At 45.4% G+C, this 18,101-nt stretch overlaps 1 protein-coding gene across 8 annotated transcripts in view; it reads right to left on the bottom strand.

Moving 5' to 3' along the window:
- Positions 1-18,101, bottom strand: part of RELCH (RAB11 binding and LisH domain, coiled-coil and HEAT repeat containing) — a 1,825,259-nt gene that overhangs the window by 617,235 nt on the left and 1,189,923 nt on the right. For all 8 annotated transcript variants that reach the window (XM_069613666.1, XM_069613665.1, XM_069613669.1 and 5 more), the window contains one exon: positions 3,138-3,294. In XM_069613666.1, coding sequence (XP_069469767.1) covers positions 3,138-3,294 — 157 coding nt within the window. The remainder of the gene's footprint in view (positions 1-3,137; positions 3,295-18,101) is intronic.

Here is an 18,101-nt window from a genome sequence, read left to right as displayed (position 1 = left end):
AAGGTGTCCGGGTAGAACATGCTCGAATTTCTGTTAGTAAAATGATAGCTGTTGTTGACGGGGCACACAGAGGTAAACTTTGCCATTTGGACAGCAGAGGGCAACCTAACACTGATAAATTGCATCAACTGAGTATGGAAACATACCCAGGCATTTTATATATATGGCTGACATTTCCATCGCAAAAAGCTGCCAAAAAGCGTGATGGAGCCCAATGGCACCACCTGGTGGGGGGCTGAAAAGCTTTCTGGTGATGCCTGTGTCTGAAGGGGAATTCATAGATGAGGTGTGTGTGGGAGGAATATATTCATTAGATGAGAACAAGTTTCATTGAATTACGCTAGTTATTAGCAACAGAGCACATTTCATCTTTCAAGACAAATATGTTTCCACTTTATAGTAGCACAGAAAGTATCAGCAAACCTGATCTCCCTATATGCTGATGACATGCTTATATACTTACAACACCGAGAAACTAACCTACAGTATATTTTGGACGTGGTTGAGCGCTACGCAAAACTTTTAGGTATCATGATTAGTGCGCAGAAACCGTGTCTATTCCCCTTGGCAGGGTACAGCAGGAAACCTCTGAGCGCACTGACAGTGCTGCCAGTTAAGAGGGAAGTGAACACATTTAAATACCTGGGAGTAGACACTTTCACAACCCCAAGAAAGAACATATACAAAACACAAAGAATTGAGAAATCCATGACTTTCTGGGCTAGACTACCGTTCTCAATGATGGGTAGAGTCACGCTATTAAAAATGGTGGTGGTGCTCCCGAGACTCCTGCACTTTTTCACTAACATCCCAAACGACATACCTAGAGGCTTCTTCAATAAACTTGACACCACGTGTCGTAGCTTTTCATGGTACAAGTCAGGATGCAGAATGGCACTGACGAAAATTGCAAAGACCATATGGGGTATTGCCTAACTGTGAAGCATGCTTTGTAGTGAGCCAACTTCAATTTGTTACAAAATGGCTGTCTGACGAATGAACCGAAGACACACGGTTGCTACAGCCAGCATGCACCCCATTTTTTCGAAAGGAGGTGATATGGATCAAAGCGTGATATAGCCCAAAATCTCAGCTGTTGCGGACGCTAGGCAGATCGATATGGCGTAGGGCTTGTCGCTTGTTAGAGAAGAAGTTACCCTACTTCCCTCAGATCCCATTAATAACACTAAAGGTCGAGGACCCACAGTTCAGATTAATGTGAGAAAGTACCGAGAACCCAAGGGCGTAGCAACGGTGGGAGACTTATTATGACAAGGGTAGCCGATGGACTTTGGAGCTCTTACCGAGGAGACGGGGTTACATGCAGGGCAACACAAAATATATGCTACACTCCTCACTAAACTAAGGCAGAAGTGGCCAGAAACAGATCGAGTACTACAGGAGGATGAAACAATAGAAACCCTTTATGATATTTCAGAGGGAAGGCATGCAGTATCAAGAATATACGAGTTATTGATTTTCCGAAAAGGGGATATGCTGGCACAAACCCATTTTAGCTGGGAAGCAGACCTGCAGGAACCACTGACAGATGCAGACTGGAGTTGAGCGACCGCGTACCATAATAAGGTGTCCAGAAATTAGAGACTCCAGTTAAATCCGTTGTACATAACCTATAGAGCGTATTTAACCACCAATAAAATCACAACATTTAGCAAAATAGCGGAACACACCTGCCCAAAATGCGGTCTGATTAATGCAGACCTGGTACCTATGTTCTGGGCATGTAGGAAGATCCAACAGTACTGGGAGGAAATAGCTCAGTTCCTAGCCAAAGCAGGCATAGCATTAGACACGCGGTCTCCCACAGCGTGTATGCTTGGTATTTTTGCATCACCCAAGCAAGCCAGACATGGTAGTAAATGAAAAGACGTAGCATATATACTAGCAAAACATAGAATAGCGATGGGTTGGAAAAGCCACACAGACCCGATGGTAGGACAGTGGTGGAGTGAACTCCAAAAATTATTGTTGTTGGCAGAGACATCAGTGTGGCAAGGAGCGGCCCGACAGGGCCAAGGAGAGCAAAATGTAGACTTGGACTCTTGAAGGCATATTTTGCAAGAACTGATGGCATCGGCGCATGATGACACCCAAGTGTAAGAAATGCTCTGTCGCATTGTCCCTCTCGAGCCCTCCGCTCCTCTTCCTCCAACCTTCTGCGAGTGAGCCGGTTCTCCAAACAGAGATTTGGAGGTAGATCACTTTCCTCAGCATGTGCCTCCCTCACCCTGCCACCCTCCGTCTTGAGCCTGAAATTATCAAATTCCAGAAACTCATCAAGACCTTCCTCTTCTTCTCTTCCTTCTCTCTCACCCTACCCTGCTAACTTAGCTCTCTGCTCTTCCTTCTCTCCCTCCTTCCAACAATGTATTGACTGGTCGCCTGGTGTACCTCAGAGTCTCAAAACGTCCCAGGTACCCCCGCCAGTCCTTCTGCACTTGCCGCAAGGCCCTACACCCACTGCACTTATAAAACGCTGAGAGCTCTCTTTCCGCACTTCACCAGTCTCTACTGGCTTGGCGCACTTGGTCCCCTACCCCTACCTTGCCTTCCCGCACTTGCACAATCTGTATACAGCTCTGGCTGAAGATCGTTCTGTCTGTTCTCCCTTGTCTTCACCCCTTAAATGTGGACTTGAAAAAACTGCAGAATCGCGGGCAGGCCTATTTGCTGTACCTAAATTGTTAAATGTACAATATTCACTTAATCTGCCTGTACACACCGTTTATTGTCTCAGAAATTCAAGAGCTCTGAGTGACTGTTGTTTTTTCCCCGTGTTCCTTCCCTCCTTGAGCGCTTTGAAACACTTGCTTGTGTATAGGCGCTATATAAATAAACATCACCATTACATTACCATTTGACGAGACAGTGCAAAATGCTCAATCCAGTTTGATGGAAGGTGAAGCGCCAAGACACGTGAGATGGGGTCAGGGGAGTGCGATAAGCAGATGCAATTGGATGTGCACTGTTATTTGGATACATATGTAAGTCTGTATGGTATGTTGTTATAACAAATAATAAAATATATATTTTTTTAAAAAGCATCAGCAAAATGTCAGCAACATAAAACTGGATATTGAAAGGCTGAGGGTTTAAAAAAACAGGAAAAAACTCACAGCTGATTTACAACCCAGAGCAAACTCTCCCAGCCTGTTGTACCCTCGTGTTCTAGCTGGTGATCATAGAGCTGCAGCAGCACTGCCAATTGTTCTCTGCTCCCAATAATTGTAGCCACATCTTGAAGAGGTGAGATGGGTCGTGGGAATCTGGTCACTAAATAGGAGAGTGACAAAATATGAAACAAAGCATTTCTGATATTAACTTCTAATGGCTAAAATATTACACAGCACACAATAAAATGTGGCCTGAAAGCAAAGCTAAAGAAGGTGAAATTGAACAAATAACTGTTAATCTTTTGGCAATCTTTACATTCTAGAAAACAAAAATTCCCAAACACCAATGTTCATCAGGGTGATTAAACAGCCTGTAATGAATAAGAGACACTGAAATTAGCAGCTGGCAATATGTTATGTAATATTTAAACATTAGCAATAAATATAAAATTGGAATTTGAAAAAAAAAACGATTATTTGGCACCATGTAATATTTACAATAGGTACTTCAGCATAGATTTTAGGTAACTACTGTTGTGTTAAGTCCAAATCAGGAGATGGACAACGTTGCATTTTGGGAAAAGTAGTTCTTTATTTGGAAAGCAAAACCTATGCTATCCCTATGTTTCTCTACCCTACTCTTTAAGAAAAGAGACTCGAAGAGTGCTTGTCAGGATGGCTTAGAAATTAGCCAAAGCGTGCTGTCCAGAAACCTGTTCTAACCAGATTCCTCTCCCTACCACTGTAAACAAAAAAATAACCTAACTTTAACAAAAAGGTACAATAAGTACCTTTACCCACACAAAAGAATGGTGGCTGGTTTCTGACCCCACCATGAGGTCTCCATCCGAAGGAGAAATTACCTTACCGTAATGTTCTTTCAATGGATTCTTCTCCCACAGATTCCTCATCTGACAGATATTCCCTCCAGCTTTGCGACTTCGGAAATCTTTTCGATAGGGGGTGTAGTGGACCTCGACCCGCCATTGATCTGTCCTGCTCGGCGTCTTGTGATTGGCTCCGGATCTGACATCAGGTGTCGTATAAGTAGCGCGTCACTATGCCCCGACTTCAGTTCCCACTTTTTTCCTGAGCACCACACACTGCATAGGAAAACAGAGAGAACACAAGGGCTAATGAGCCCTTTAAAAGCGAAAATCATTATAGGCCTCCGAAGGAGGAACAATTGAAAAAGAACACTAAGAGAAGTGTTATAAAAATGTTTGTTTTAAGACTGCGGCAGGAAGACAGAAAAACAGACACAAGGGACCATCACCAAGTCAACGTTTTTTTTTAATAGAAAGATGCACAACCACCACTGACTTTCTGAGCGAAGACGGATAGGAGGGGAGATGAGGAATCTGCGGGAGAAAGATCCATAGAAAGAACATTACGGTAAGTTAACTTCTCCTTCAATGGATTGCTTTTCTCCCGCAGATTCCTCTTTGATAGACCCCCAAAGCAGTAATGAAGGAGGTGGGCAGAAAGTCATACTAAGATTTTGCAGCACTGCCCTGCCAAACGTGCATCAGAAGTGCGACCCACATCCAGGCTATAGTGCTTTGCAAAGATGAGCATGTCGCAGCACGACAAATCTCCCAGACAGGGATCCCTCTCTACAATGCGCTGGATGCAGAGACCCCCCTTGTGGAATGGGCCCGAATGCCTGCTGGTAATTCGTTCTCAGCTGCCTGGTAACATTCATCTATGCAGAGAATTATCCAACGGTCTGCTTTGTTATGGGCAGGCCCTTACGGGCCAAGGAAAAAGACACAAAGTGCTGGTCAGCTCTACTGAAATCAGCTGTCCTGGCAATATAGTAACTCAATGCCCTCTTAGGATCTAGACGATGTAACAACTCGCCTGCTTAGAAGGGTGAGGAGGATAAAAGACCGGAAAGGACGATGGACTGCGACAAGTGAAATTCTTATACGACCTTGAGGAGGAAGCCAGGCCTTACCCCGAGTGAAACTTTCACCCGGAAAAAGCGCAGACAGTGTGGTTTACAGCATAAGGCCTGTAGTACACTCACCCGCCTAGCGGATGTAATAGCCACCAAGAAGGCTGTTTTCAATGAGAGAAGCCATAAAAGACAAGAGTGCATAGGCTCAAAACAAGCCACCATCAGAAATGTAAGAACCAGATTAAGATCCCAATCTGGGACAACAAAGGGAGTTGGCGGAAACTTATTTACAAGACCTTTCAGTAATTGTGTCATTACCGGTGTCGTAAAAAACAAACCTTGATCCGGGGATCTCTTCAACACAGACAAGGCCGCCAAATATCCTTTGACTGTGGTGACCTGAAGGCCTGCAGATGCCATTGACAGAAGGAACTCAATCACTGTAGTGGTGGGGCAAGAGATGGGGTAAATCTTGTGTTCCCTGCACCATGCCTCAAATCTTCCCCCTCTCTACGCGTGCAAAGATCTTGTAGATGGTCTGCATGCAGCCAGCAACACCTCAAGTACTTCCTCAGAGAGGTCCCAGTCATAGCTCATCCTGTGAAGAGCCATGCATGTAGGTTGAGGGATTCCGGGGTCGGATGCAGTATCTGGCCTCCTGACTGGGTTAGGTGATCCGGGCGCCGACGCAAACAGTGAGGTGGACAGAACAAGAGGTTGGAGTGCCATGTTCTCCTCGCCCAGTCCGGGGCGATCAAGATCATGGTCGCTCGAAACCTCTGGAGAACACATGGAATGACGGGAATCAGAGGAAATATGTAAAGGAGAGGGGAGATCCAATCCACCAGAAACGCGCCCGCATTGCACCATTCGCTGGGAATTCACTTGAGCAGAAGAGTTTGCATATCCTGTTGGACTCAGTTGCTAACAGATCCACTGCTGGGGTATTCCAGAGAGTGAAGACCTCCCCTAGGACTTCCTGGCACACTTCCCACTCGTGTGGGACCGTGTTCTGCCTGCTCAGAGCATCCGCCAAGTTATTCTATGTGCCTGCCAGATGAAATGCAGAGACCGAGACCCTGTTCTCCAGCATCCAGAACCAAAGCATCATCGCCTCCATGCAGAGGGGGTGGGAGTGCAGACCACCTTGCTTGTTAGAGGTAGTGCATCACCACTGTGTTGTCCGTCAGAACGAGGACATGCTTTTCCTGCATAGACGGGGAAATGCTTTCAGGGCTAGCCTGATAGCATGCAACTCCAGCCTGTTGATGTGCCATCTGGCTTCGGTCATTTACCAGAGGCCGCTCACCTGCAAGACCTCGCAGCGGGCGCCCCAACCCTCAAAGGACGCATCCGTGACCACTCGGGTCTGAGGCCAACGAGGCCAGAAGGTTTCCCCTGCCAAAAGACTGTTGCGGTCCACCCGCCAGGACAGGTCGTTGACAACTGATGCGGACACTCTGAGGAGATCTGAGAGAGCGCTGAGGTACTGAGACCACTGATCTCTCAGTAACGATTGCAGGGATCTCATGCACAACTGGCCTCTGGCACTAGAAAAATGTAGGTAGCCATGAGGCCTAGAAGGCGGAGGAAGGAAGCCGCTTGTAGAGTGGCATTGTACTGGAATAAATCCACCAGCTGTGTCAAGCCGACTACTCTCTCCTCAGGAGGGACAGCCCTCCCCACCCGGGTATCAAGGACTGCTTCAATGAACGGGAGCCATTGGACTGGTGTCATGTGGGACTTTAAGTTTAGGGAGAAGCCCAGCCTGTGCAGCAGAGAGCAGGTGTCCTGCTGATGGGACAAGAGATGCACTACAGACTTCCCTCGGATCAGCCCGTCAAGATATGGAAGTACGTGGACTCCCGATCTCCTGAGGTGAGCCACAACTATCGCCATGAGTTTGGTGAATACCCTTGGGGTGGAGTTAAGACCAAAAGGGAAGTATCTTGAACTGATAGTGCATATCTCCTATGGTGAACTCTAGGAACTTCCTGTGCTTTTGATGGATTGGCACACGAAAAATAGGCATCGTGTAGGTCTATGGACACCAGCCAGTCCTGAAGTTTGAGGAAGTGGAGAATTTCTCTCAACGTCACCATCCTGAATTTGTCTTTCCTCGAGAAATTGTTCAAGGCCCTGAGGCTCAGAATGGGACGGAGACCTCCTCCTTTCTTGGGTGCCAGGAAATACAGGGAATACCAACCCGATCCTCTGTGCTCGGGAGGTACCTCTTTCATGGCACCCTTCAGCAACAGGGCTCTCAGTTCTTCCTGGAGTTCCTGTCCCGGTTGGATTGGAGGTGGGGGTGGCCTGTCTGACAGTTTTCTTAGAAATAGCAGACAATAACCCCATTGAATGAGTTATAAAGCCCAGGCATCAGAAGTAATTCTCTGCCACTGGAGCAAGTGCTCCGTCAGCTGTCCCCCCAACTGGTGCAGACAGGGGAAATCAAAGTGGCTTTGGAGGCAGGGCCGCCGCCGCCGTTGACGCTGCATGTTGACCTCTAGAAGCTCCTCTGCCCCTTCCTGAGTGCGAGAAATGCTTCTGCCCTTGCCTGGCCAGTGGGAGCTGCGCTCTCCTACCATAAGGAGCATATCTCCTGTATCCCGTGCCCTAGAGGTGAAGATAAAAGCAGGCTTGACCAGCTGCTTAGCTAGGCCTAAGGATTTGGCTGCGAGTTTTGAGAACTTGATTTTTTCTAAGGAATCGTCGGCTTTCTGGCCGAAAAGAAGATTGTCCTCGAAGGGCATGTCCAAACGTTTTACTTGGACGTTAGGTGAAATACCAGAGTTTTTCAAGAAGGCCTGCCTTCTCAGCGTTATGGCCAAAGTCGGCAATATCCAGGCCCGTACACAGCGACTGCTTGGCCACTTCCTTCTCATCCTTCACTATCTGTAGGGAAGCCCTCGCGCATCTCTCCTTCCGGGATACACTGGGCAGCATTTTCCACCGCAATCCAATAGACTGAAGGAGTATTTGGCAAAACTGCTTGCCACATTGGTAGCTTTGAGAGCCATGCTACCCGAAGTGAATGCCTTTGTTGCCAAGGAATCTACTTTTTTGTTTCTCTGTCTAGGGGCAGAGTGGAGGTAGATGATGCAGGTCTAGAACATAACACAGAGGAAGGTGACACGAGAGGTATGGGGGGTGCCCTCTAGCCGACCTGTACTTCCCGGAAATGGTGGAGCTGACAAGAGGAATTGAACATGGGGTTTGCCAGAGAGCTGTCAACGTATTGGCAATGGACAGGTTCAGAGGCATATGACATTCAGTGACAAGACCTTCCTCTTGGATGTCTGTAACGTCAAAACCTTGAGGAGGCGCCACTGTTGAGTGCAATCCCAGGTTATCAATAAACCTTTCTACCAGAGCCCTGCATTTAGTTATATTGTGAAGATAGGGCTGGGACTGCTGAAACTCTAGGTCAGGCGAAGTGTCCAGACCACTGGCGTCTTGGAGGCCTTGAGTTAGCTGTAGAAGCTTATTCTGGTCATCAAAATAGTCAACCCCACCTGAACCCAAGAACATCGGGTCGACATCTTGGTCATCGGTGTCGTGATCGCCAAAAATACCTGACATGGTCTTGAAAAATGTGGATACGTGTTGCGGTGTAAAGACTTTGTCGACAACCGTCGAGGGTTTGTCTTTCGGTGCGTGATGGTGGATGTTTGTGTTGATTTAGATGCAGTAGAGACAACATCCTTCGACGCACAGGGTAATCCAGCTTCCATAGTAATTCTTTTGACGTTGAAAGATTAATCGGTGCCAACATAGTTGGCACCGGGGCACTAAAGGGTTTGGGTAGAGCGAGCATCACTCTTGGCTCTGAGGCATGCTGCGTGAGGGTGGGAGTCGCACTGACTGCAGCATGCTGCTAGAACATTTCAAGCATTAAGGATTTGAAATCCTCCCACTCCTGGTCGGTAGGCCAAGCCGACGGATTACCTTTTTCCGTCGACGACTCGGAATCCCGACGATGGCGCCTTTTCTTTTTTCAGGACGTGAAGGAGCAAGAGTGTTTCCTCGAATGAGACCTTTTCTTCTTTCACCAGTGTTTCTTGGGGTTATGTCCCTCGGTTTCGGGCTCCGAAGACTGAACCGTCGACCGCGCTGGAGATTTTGAGGGTGGTCGACCCAGAGCAAGTTGAGCAGCTCGGTCGCAAAGGGATTTCAGTTGCATTTTGGCGCACAACGTACACCCGTCAGTCCCGTGACCTCTGCCGAGGCACCAGAGACACAACTCATATGGGTCAGTGAGGGACATCTTGCTGCCACAATAGGACACCCCTTGAAACCGGACACCCGTGCGACCGACACCTCGAGTCGTGGATTTACGAGGAAAAAAAAAAAGTTTCCTGACAAAAACCTCGAAAGAGTCGAAGCTCTGTGTTCCCAAAGTAGTGTGTTAGCGTGCAGAAAAAAGGAACCGAGGTTGGAGCATTGTGACGCGCTACTTATACGACGCTGGACGTCACGTCTGGAGCCGACTACCAGACACCGAGCAAGATGGATCGATGGTTGACGGCCAGGTCAAGTTCCACTATAAACCCTTTCGAAAAACATTCAGAAGCAGCAAAGCTGGAGGGAATATCCATCAGATGAGGAATCTGCGGGAGAAAAGCAATCCATTGAAAGGGGTTTCTCACCCTGTTGCAATAAAAGCATACAATGTCTCTTCCACTTTCAACTCCTCGTGTTCTACATTAGTCTTTCGTTATTCTCTCTCTCTCCCTCTCATTCTCTCTCTCTCTCTCTCTCTCTCCCCCTCCCCCTCTCCCTCTCCAAGTACTTTGTCACAATCTCTCGTCATCATTCACTCTTATGAAAACCCTGATTCATAAGTACATGCCAGCTACTTTGTTTGGGCTCCCCACCAGAAAATCTCGTTGTGTTTTCTCCACTCAGCTACTTTCTGGTTTTTACCCCTTCTTGGGGACTCTGGTCCTTCTCAGCCCACCGTGGGGTCTAGTTTCTTTCACCCCGCCCTGGGGTCGGATTGTTCTCTCCTCACCGGGGCCAGATTACTATTACCCCCGCTTGGGGTGTGGTTTCCGTCACCCTTCCTTGGTGTCAGGTTTCTCATAGCCAGCATTGGCATTTGGTTGCTATCAACCCACCTTTTGGGTTTCATTTCTACCATCCCTTCTTGCATTCTGGTTTCTCACACCCTCCCTTGGGTCTGGATTGGCCTTTCCGCCCACCTCATGGGTCCCTCGAACGACTGTTAACCTTCGGTCTCCGTGCGGTGCTCTTCTGGGCAGGCGTTGACATAGGCTGACGCAGTTTCTTCCTTCCGGCTTCCTCCAGAGGTTACAGATATGTTGGAGCTGGTACTCCATTTCTGCTGTTTTATCGCGGGGCATCAGCGGCGGGTCTGCATTGCGCTGTTTGTTCGCTACTCCAGCGTTCTCCATTGCAGGAGATTCTTGTGGGCCAGGCTTTTTAGATGCTCGCGCCAGCAGGTTTGTCAAGCGCTCCGTGAGATTGGCCGTGAGTTGATGCGACACGCCAGACATGTGCTCGCTTCCCTTTCCCACACCTCCCAGGAGGTTCTCTTCATCTATAGCTCCTTAGGCTTTTCTCCTCTTCAGGTCCAATTCTGATTAGGTCTTTATCTTCTACGCAAAAAGTGTGAGGGCTTATTTCCCATTCTCTGTTCCGAGTTGTTCATGGCAGCTTTAAAGGTCAAACACCATACCAGCCATTTATTGTAGGCGGCTGCAAGTTATTATACAAATGACTTCCCATATATATAACAAAACTATTAGCTTCCTGAGACAAGAGACGATAACACATATCCCTATTTCGGGATTGCCTGTCCTCTAAGGGAGAGTGGGTCACCTACAGTTAGAATCCGCTTGGCTGTCCCCAAGGAGGTGCTAAGCTTAGCAGGCTCACTTACCTAGTGCTAAAGGGGGTGTCTCCCCCTTGGGTAGAGGGGATGAATTCCCTGGATTTGTCAGACTGTCCAATAATCGCTGGCTTATGTTAAAGTCTCATAAACCACTTGAGATATATATATATATATATATATATATATATATTACACGGCCACAGTAGTGGGCGTGTAATTATGGTTAAGTTGCTAAACCCATAGGAAGAGCACTTTTTGTGTGGCTTATAACTTCGCTCTCCCTGGACCTGGACGAATCCTCACCAAACTTTGTAAAAAAAGTATATGGTCCACTCTGAATTTTTCTGCAAAGTTTGGTGAGGTTTGGTCCGGGGGGGGGGGGGGGGGGGGGGCAAAGTTATAGAGTGGGTCTCAAAATGTTGTTTTTTCCATAGAGTGAATGGGGAAACATTTTTGTGCAGGCCTACAGCCCTAACCGCTGGACGGATTTTCACCAAATTTGCAGCAGGAGCAGCGGCTTGGTCCCGAAAGCATGCTTATGTAAATTTGGTGAAAATCCGTCCAGTGGCTTTTTTTTAAAAACGATCAAAAAGTAGGCCTGAAAAAATGTGTGCTATCTATGTCTGCTCCGCGGACACACTTCCCTGTTCGATCCGCAGACAGGACACCGATTGGCTAATCGGCTTGCGTCATGACCGCGGAATTGTGATGCATTCGCTGATTGGATAGTGAAGAGCGTGAAGTGCGTCAGATTGTTCCGATGCGCCCGCCATCTTGGATCCGTGTTTGGTGTCCGCGGACATCGCGGCAAAAACATATTAAAAACACAACATTGCACTTGTTAAACTTATCAAATAATCTCTGGGGAGGTGAGGGTTGATGAGGATGGGATGTGATATGGCTGCAAGAAGCAAAAAACTGATGTTATTTTGTCGCGAAAGTCACACGGTACATTTGGAGGTGTTCCACAATATGTGCCTAAAGTACAGGCAAAGGAGATTGCATTTTGGCATTCCGGGGATGGAGATGTATAATCATGGAATTGTGGACTTGTAAATATAGATTGTTGCTTCTGTAGTCTGCAACCCCAACTTTATCTTGTGTTACTACAGAGTAATACTACATTCTGAATGCCTGTTACTCTATATTGTTTATATTGGTTGCCCAATATTTATTAATATTAAATAGAAGCAATTTCGGGTTATTTTACACTCTTAATTAAAACGCTTGATTTTTATAAATTGATGTGCTGGTGGTACACCCAGAGCGCGGTAAATAAAGGACTAATGTGTCTGTGTTAAAATGTAATTAAAATAATAATGGAGTCAGACTGGCGCCCCCTAGAGTCTGGCATCTCAGGCAGGCACCTGCAGTGCCTAATGGACGTGGATGAGGATAAGAGTTCTCATGGATGCGGTCAGGCAAGTTGCTGCAAAGTGAGAATGTATTTTGATTCTGAGTGAAGGTCACCAGCTGTGAATATTTGGTTGCGAGCTAAGGAAGCCCACGCATCGGACACACAGAATAAGGTTCAATTGTTTTTTGACCTTGAGAGAAAGGGACCATTCCGAAAGGAATTCAATGAGAGGAGGTTTGTAATAATGAAGATATGATAAGGTTATGCATTCCAAAAGTGTGTAAGGAACATGTAAATTCAGTTTATGAAGAATCGTTGGTGCCAACACAGTGAGCGTTATGGTCTGACTTACGCCTAGAGAATGGAAATGGTGAATATACTTTAAGTGATTTTCGACAATTGTATACCGGAACGAGCATTAACTTATTATCTTAAGATTATTTTTGGGCTACATTCCATTTGTCTGTTCTGTGTGGCTTATTGCAATGAAACGCAAGTATAATCTTTGTGTGTAGTTGTCATTTTAACATGGTTATGGGGAGTGCAGCATCGAGGTGCATGTAGACCACCACTCGGTTCGCCCAGGTTTAACGCTAATATTTCATTAAAATGTCATGTATGAAAATATCGAATTGTGTATCACTTTCCACTTTGTTTTCTCTTTGTTGAGATTGCTTGATGTCTGTGCTAATCGTTAGTTTAAACTCTATGCCGAATTAATAAGTTAATAGATACATTTTAATAAAGTTTGGGTATTGAGACACATTTTCTGTTATGTTTTCGAAACAGATTCCAGATGCCAAGTGACGGCTTCTTCAATCGGCAGCTGAACAGAGTTGTCAACGCCTGGATCACAGTGACTCTTTTTTGGGACGATCGGCCAGGGCCCATATGCCCTTACGCTGTACTAGCGATTAGGAGTAACATAACATCCTTTACGGTGGTCTAGCCCCAAGTTGATGCAGAAGCCCTGGAATTCACTGTGCGACCCAAGTGCTTCTTTTACCAAAAACGAACACCTTGTGTATGCAAAAAGAACAACGCGTGCCTCACGATAAACATTTTGGATCGCGAGCGAAGAAAGAAATTTGCAATTTGATTGAATATGGCAATAGTCGGATGTTCTTGGCGCGTGTATTGTGAAATAAAAGTACTTTACAAATTGTACAGTGTTTTTGTTTTCTTTTAAAGTACGGTTTAATATTCCGAATTGTGACGTGCTGTGTTGTGAGTCTATGTGTGTTGATTTTTGGGTTCTGCGTCACGTAACGTAGGTGATTATGGGCGCATTTGGCTACGCTGACGAGGAACGTCACTGAGAAAGGTGTAGAATATCACTAGGTTTGGTGATGTGAGGCTCAGGGGCGGGGCATGTGATTTAGTGACGTCAGGGCAGTTTATCTTAGGCAGATGCAGCAATGGATAAGAATAGCACAAGATGGACGCGCCCTACTGCCAGATTTCGTATGTTTATAAAAGAGGAAAAGTGAGGTAAGGTGAATTGGAAATGTTTGCGATAGATCAACGTATGTATAAAAATACATGGCCGAACCCTCAGGGCAATATTTTCTGAGCATTGCACTTGTGAAACTTATGAAATAATGTCTGGGGATGTGAGGGGTGATGATGATGGGTGGGATATTTGTCACCTGATTTCGAATGAGTTTACAAAGTTTGGTGGGATTTTGTGCAGAGCTTATATGACGATTGTATGTGCATTCATTTTACAGTTTTGAAAAAATAAAACGTGGGTGGATTTCCAGAAAACTTGCGTAAGGCGCATTGGCAAGGATCTACAAGCATGGTTTGGAAATGTGGCAGTGTTTTCTTAATTGACAAGTGTCAAGTGTCATAATGTAGTTAAAAAAAATAGAGGTATAGCTTTAGTGACTGAGGGGTAGCCTGTGGCCATGGGCAGTGGCCAGAATGTCCGGGTCATGGAATAAGGTCATGATCCGGACAATCTGGCTACTGGCCATGACCAGAAGGGACAAAACATAGGATTAAAGTGGCAATGTCCACCTGGGACTGGCTTTGTGGTAAAGGTATTCGAAATTAGGATAGATTTGAAAGGGAAGAAAAATGTACTCGTGGTAATATGGTCATAGGGTGTTCTTTTTGCCTTCTGTAGGCTGCCATGGAAAGCGAAGAGGGGCCCTGTATGGAACCCCCGCCTTCCCTTTCCATGGTGGCCATCTTGGAAAAGGATTTTCCTTCCTAAACCGGGATGCCAAAGGCGTCCCGGTGTAGGACGAAAAAGCCTCTTTTTTTAGTACCACGGGTTCCCGCTTTGTGAACCTAGGCTGCTAATGGCCTTCATCGGAGGATGAACGCCCCAATATTGCCATAAGTATAACACAAAATGCAAATGGAATGTTGGAAAATCTTATTGAGTCTATGTACTTTACAGAGAAATATAAAGTAGATGGAGTCTATACTTTTTTTTAGTTCTATTTTTAACTGTGAAAGCTGGTTCCAAAAGGAACATTTCGTTTGTTGTTTTTGGATGTATTTTTTTTTTTTTGGCAGGAGAGCCAAGAACGAAAGGTGGGGAGGGAAATGAGGGAAGAGTCACCAAACATTAATATGGAGGGGCAGGTGGACAGGGGAAAACGTTGCACATGTGTTATTTCTAAGGTAGGGGGCAGTGTTTCTCATGCTCCTTGATTACAGCAGTGGTGGTGTCTCTTGAGCTAATGCCATTTTAAGATAAATAGCAGTTTCGGTAAAAGTATGAACTGCGTACTAGATTGTTAATGGATGAGTAGGAATAAGTGTTGGAGCTGTGCAAGGGAAATTTTGAAGTTGAAAGTTCCTAGATCTGTAGAAAATGCAGTTCCAAACTGTCCGTGAACCACAGATCTTATTGTGAAGTGCGTACGGGTTCTTGGACACGTCATCATGGTGCGCGCAAGCATATGGTCATGTGGCACTCTCTGGAAGGTCTGCAATGAAGTCAGATGTTCGTAGACATTATGGTTAAGTTGTACTAATAAAAACCTATGAAATTCAATGAAAAAACTTTGTTAAGGGGACGTTATGGTTAAGTTGTGCTACTAAAAACCTATGAAATTCAGTAAAAAAACACTTTGTTAAAGGGACGTTATGGTTCCAAGTAAAACCGAAAAACCCCTGAAATTCGCCAGTTATGGTAAGCTAAGCAACCATAACTCGCGCCACCACCGTGCACTGCTAAGACTAACACCCAGGACATCAAAGATGACATCACAAATGTCATTGATGACATCACTGATGACATCACATGTCTGGCTCACTCTTTTTTCCTTCACTGATATATCTAGTCCAGTAACAGTCAGGAACTAAACATTCACTCACTATACTGTATGTACAAAGTACTATATTTGTAGACTTAGACTTCAAATATGTTCTTACAATAATTAACTTAGGGTCCACTCAGCATATGAAACATATACAAAGGGGAAAACACAGACTTGGAAGACAGCAATGCTTTCTATGTATGAAGATGATTAGTAAGGTTATCAACACTGTTATAGTTCTGTTTTTTTTCAGGGTTTTTTTCATTGAATATATATATAACAACTGATATGCCAACATAGTGCTCAGCCTGCAAGTAGCTGGTGCTAAGGGTAGAAATCTCTGCTGGATTTCTAAATATGCAAAGAACACATGTGTAAAGGCAGGTTGTAATACTTCAAAAAAAACCCAACAACATGTAAGGATCACTCTCGAACGATGGACTAATTGCTGCTTTAATTGCACTATGCACTTTACTGTCTGCTATGGCATTTCATTAGGATATCTGTGCCAATAACTATCTGAAGTGGACATAGACTAATGAAGCTTGCCCTGTGTATCTGTGAATAAGGGTGTAGGCCCCTTTAAGTAAATCTCAATTTTGAGGTTTGTCATGTGACGAAAAAGGAAAAAACATCTTTTCAAACAGGAAATGCGCTGCACTCGGCTCTGGCTTTTGTGAAAGGCACTCCAAGCCATGGGGTGTATTGGTCTGCTGTTTTCATCATGAGTGATGAAACGGAACCAATCAATGTAATATTTGCGCACTTGCGCACATAAACACACTATACTACTTTGTTATTTTAATTTGATATCAGAATGCTGGATTAGGCTGGTGCTATGCAGCTTCTCCGCTGCGCTTTTTCAAATTTCACCATGTAACATTTAAATGAGGTGGGATGTATTTACATTCATATCTAGGCATGCAGAACTCATTCCAAGATGGCCGTAGTTGTATATGCGAGTCACTACGGCATTGTAGCGATCAAATGATCGGTATTTTGAAAGCAAAAGGGAGGAGCCTATTATCAACGCCGGTCCGGCGTCTGTTTTTATAAAAAGAAAGTGTTTGCACGGATTTGGGAATAAAAAAGCCTGAGGAAGCTTGGTATACAAGCGGAACGCGTGGCGGTTTCCACCCTGGTGGGGTGAGTGTCTTTACAACCTGTTTTGTCAGTTAGGGAGGCATGGGAATGATGCCTACCCTTTTTAAGCCATTAGGCAGTGTTGGTTGCACGAGAATTTTTGTAATGAAATAAACATACCTTTTTGAGAAAGCGGCTGGGTTTTGTGTGCAGGTTTATTTTTACATGTTGTTGTTGTTTTTTTTTTTTTTTTTTTTTTTTAAGTATTACAACCTGCCTTTTACTGGTACGCCCCGCCTTCTGCCGACGCCCATTTTCGAGTTTCGGAAAACAAATTGTAATACTCTGCAGCTTCCACTAGATGTCGGCCTATGCACAGCATGTGATCTAAGCAGATTCCACAAGCCTCAGAAATATATATACATACACACACCCACACCCACACACAAAGCCCTTTTATAAAACACAAGACAGCATATCTGTCTGTCCACTCTACCTGCAACCAAAAATATGCAAACATTCACTGTTGCCCAGTCTTCATAGAAAACATTGACACTTTGCTTCATAAATCATGAACATGCTTCTACCTGGTGAGTGCTTATTTCTGGGGCACTTTTGCTCCATGCTCCTGACCCAGGACTCATTTAGTTTCTTCCCTTCCCCTACCCGGATCCTTCCCCTCACTGCTCCCTCTACCTGCCTTGCTCTTCCCATTGGTCTGTCAATTAAACATGTGACACAAACTGGATTTAAGCAGCAGAGAGTTTTCATCTTTGGATTCTGATCTCTGGTCTCATTGGCTCACTGCATTTGGAGAATATCATCTACCTGGTGAGGGCACTTTTGCTTCATGCTCCTGACCCAGGGATCCATCTGGTTTCTTCCTATCCCCTACCCGCATCCACCATCTCCTGGGCCCTCCTCTCCACCCCCCCCTAACCACCTTGCTATTTCTCATTGGTCAGTGAATGAAACAAGTGATGGGAACTGCTTCTCTTCAGGGGCCCTTCCAGGGAAGCCTTTGCTGGACAGCCGGTTAAGGGGCAAAGGGCAGCGCCCATCACTGGTTTGCCTGTTCGCTGTGGGAGCCGTACAAGGCCATCTACTGCTATAAACCGGTAAGGCGGTAGGACTCGGGAGCACGGCCAATGCTGTGCTTTCCCAAACCCTGTCACTCCTTTATTACTCTAACACCACCATGCGATTCTTACCACTGTGTTGAATCCTTTTCAGTCCAAAGGTAGTCAATGCATTGCATTCATATGATTTTTTAGAGTAGCCAATGTACTGCATTTAGATGATTTTGAGGGTAGCCAATGTACTGCATTTAGATGAATTCTGAGGGTAGTGTAAGGGAGGCATGATAACACAAGTATGACACAGATACAAGAGGTACAAGTTCCGAAACCTTTATTAAATTTTCAGGGTTTGGAAAAACTCATACTTTGCCCTATAGTTATGATGGGAGTAGTCTCTACCATCAAATAAT

The sequence above is a fragment of the Ambystoma mexicanum genome, chromosome 5p, assembly GCF_040938575.1.
Source record: "Ambystoma mexicanum isolate Mex_15411 chromosome 5p, UKY_AmexF1_1, whole genome shotgun sequence".
NCBI classification, from domain to species: Eukaryota; Metazoa; Chordata; class Amphibia; order Caudata; family Ambystomatidae; genus Ambystoma; species Ambystoma mexicanum.
This window is presented reverse-complemented; position numbering and strand designations above follow the sequence as displayed.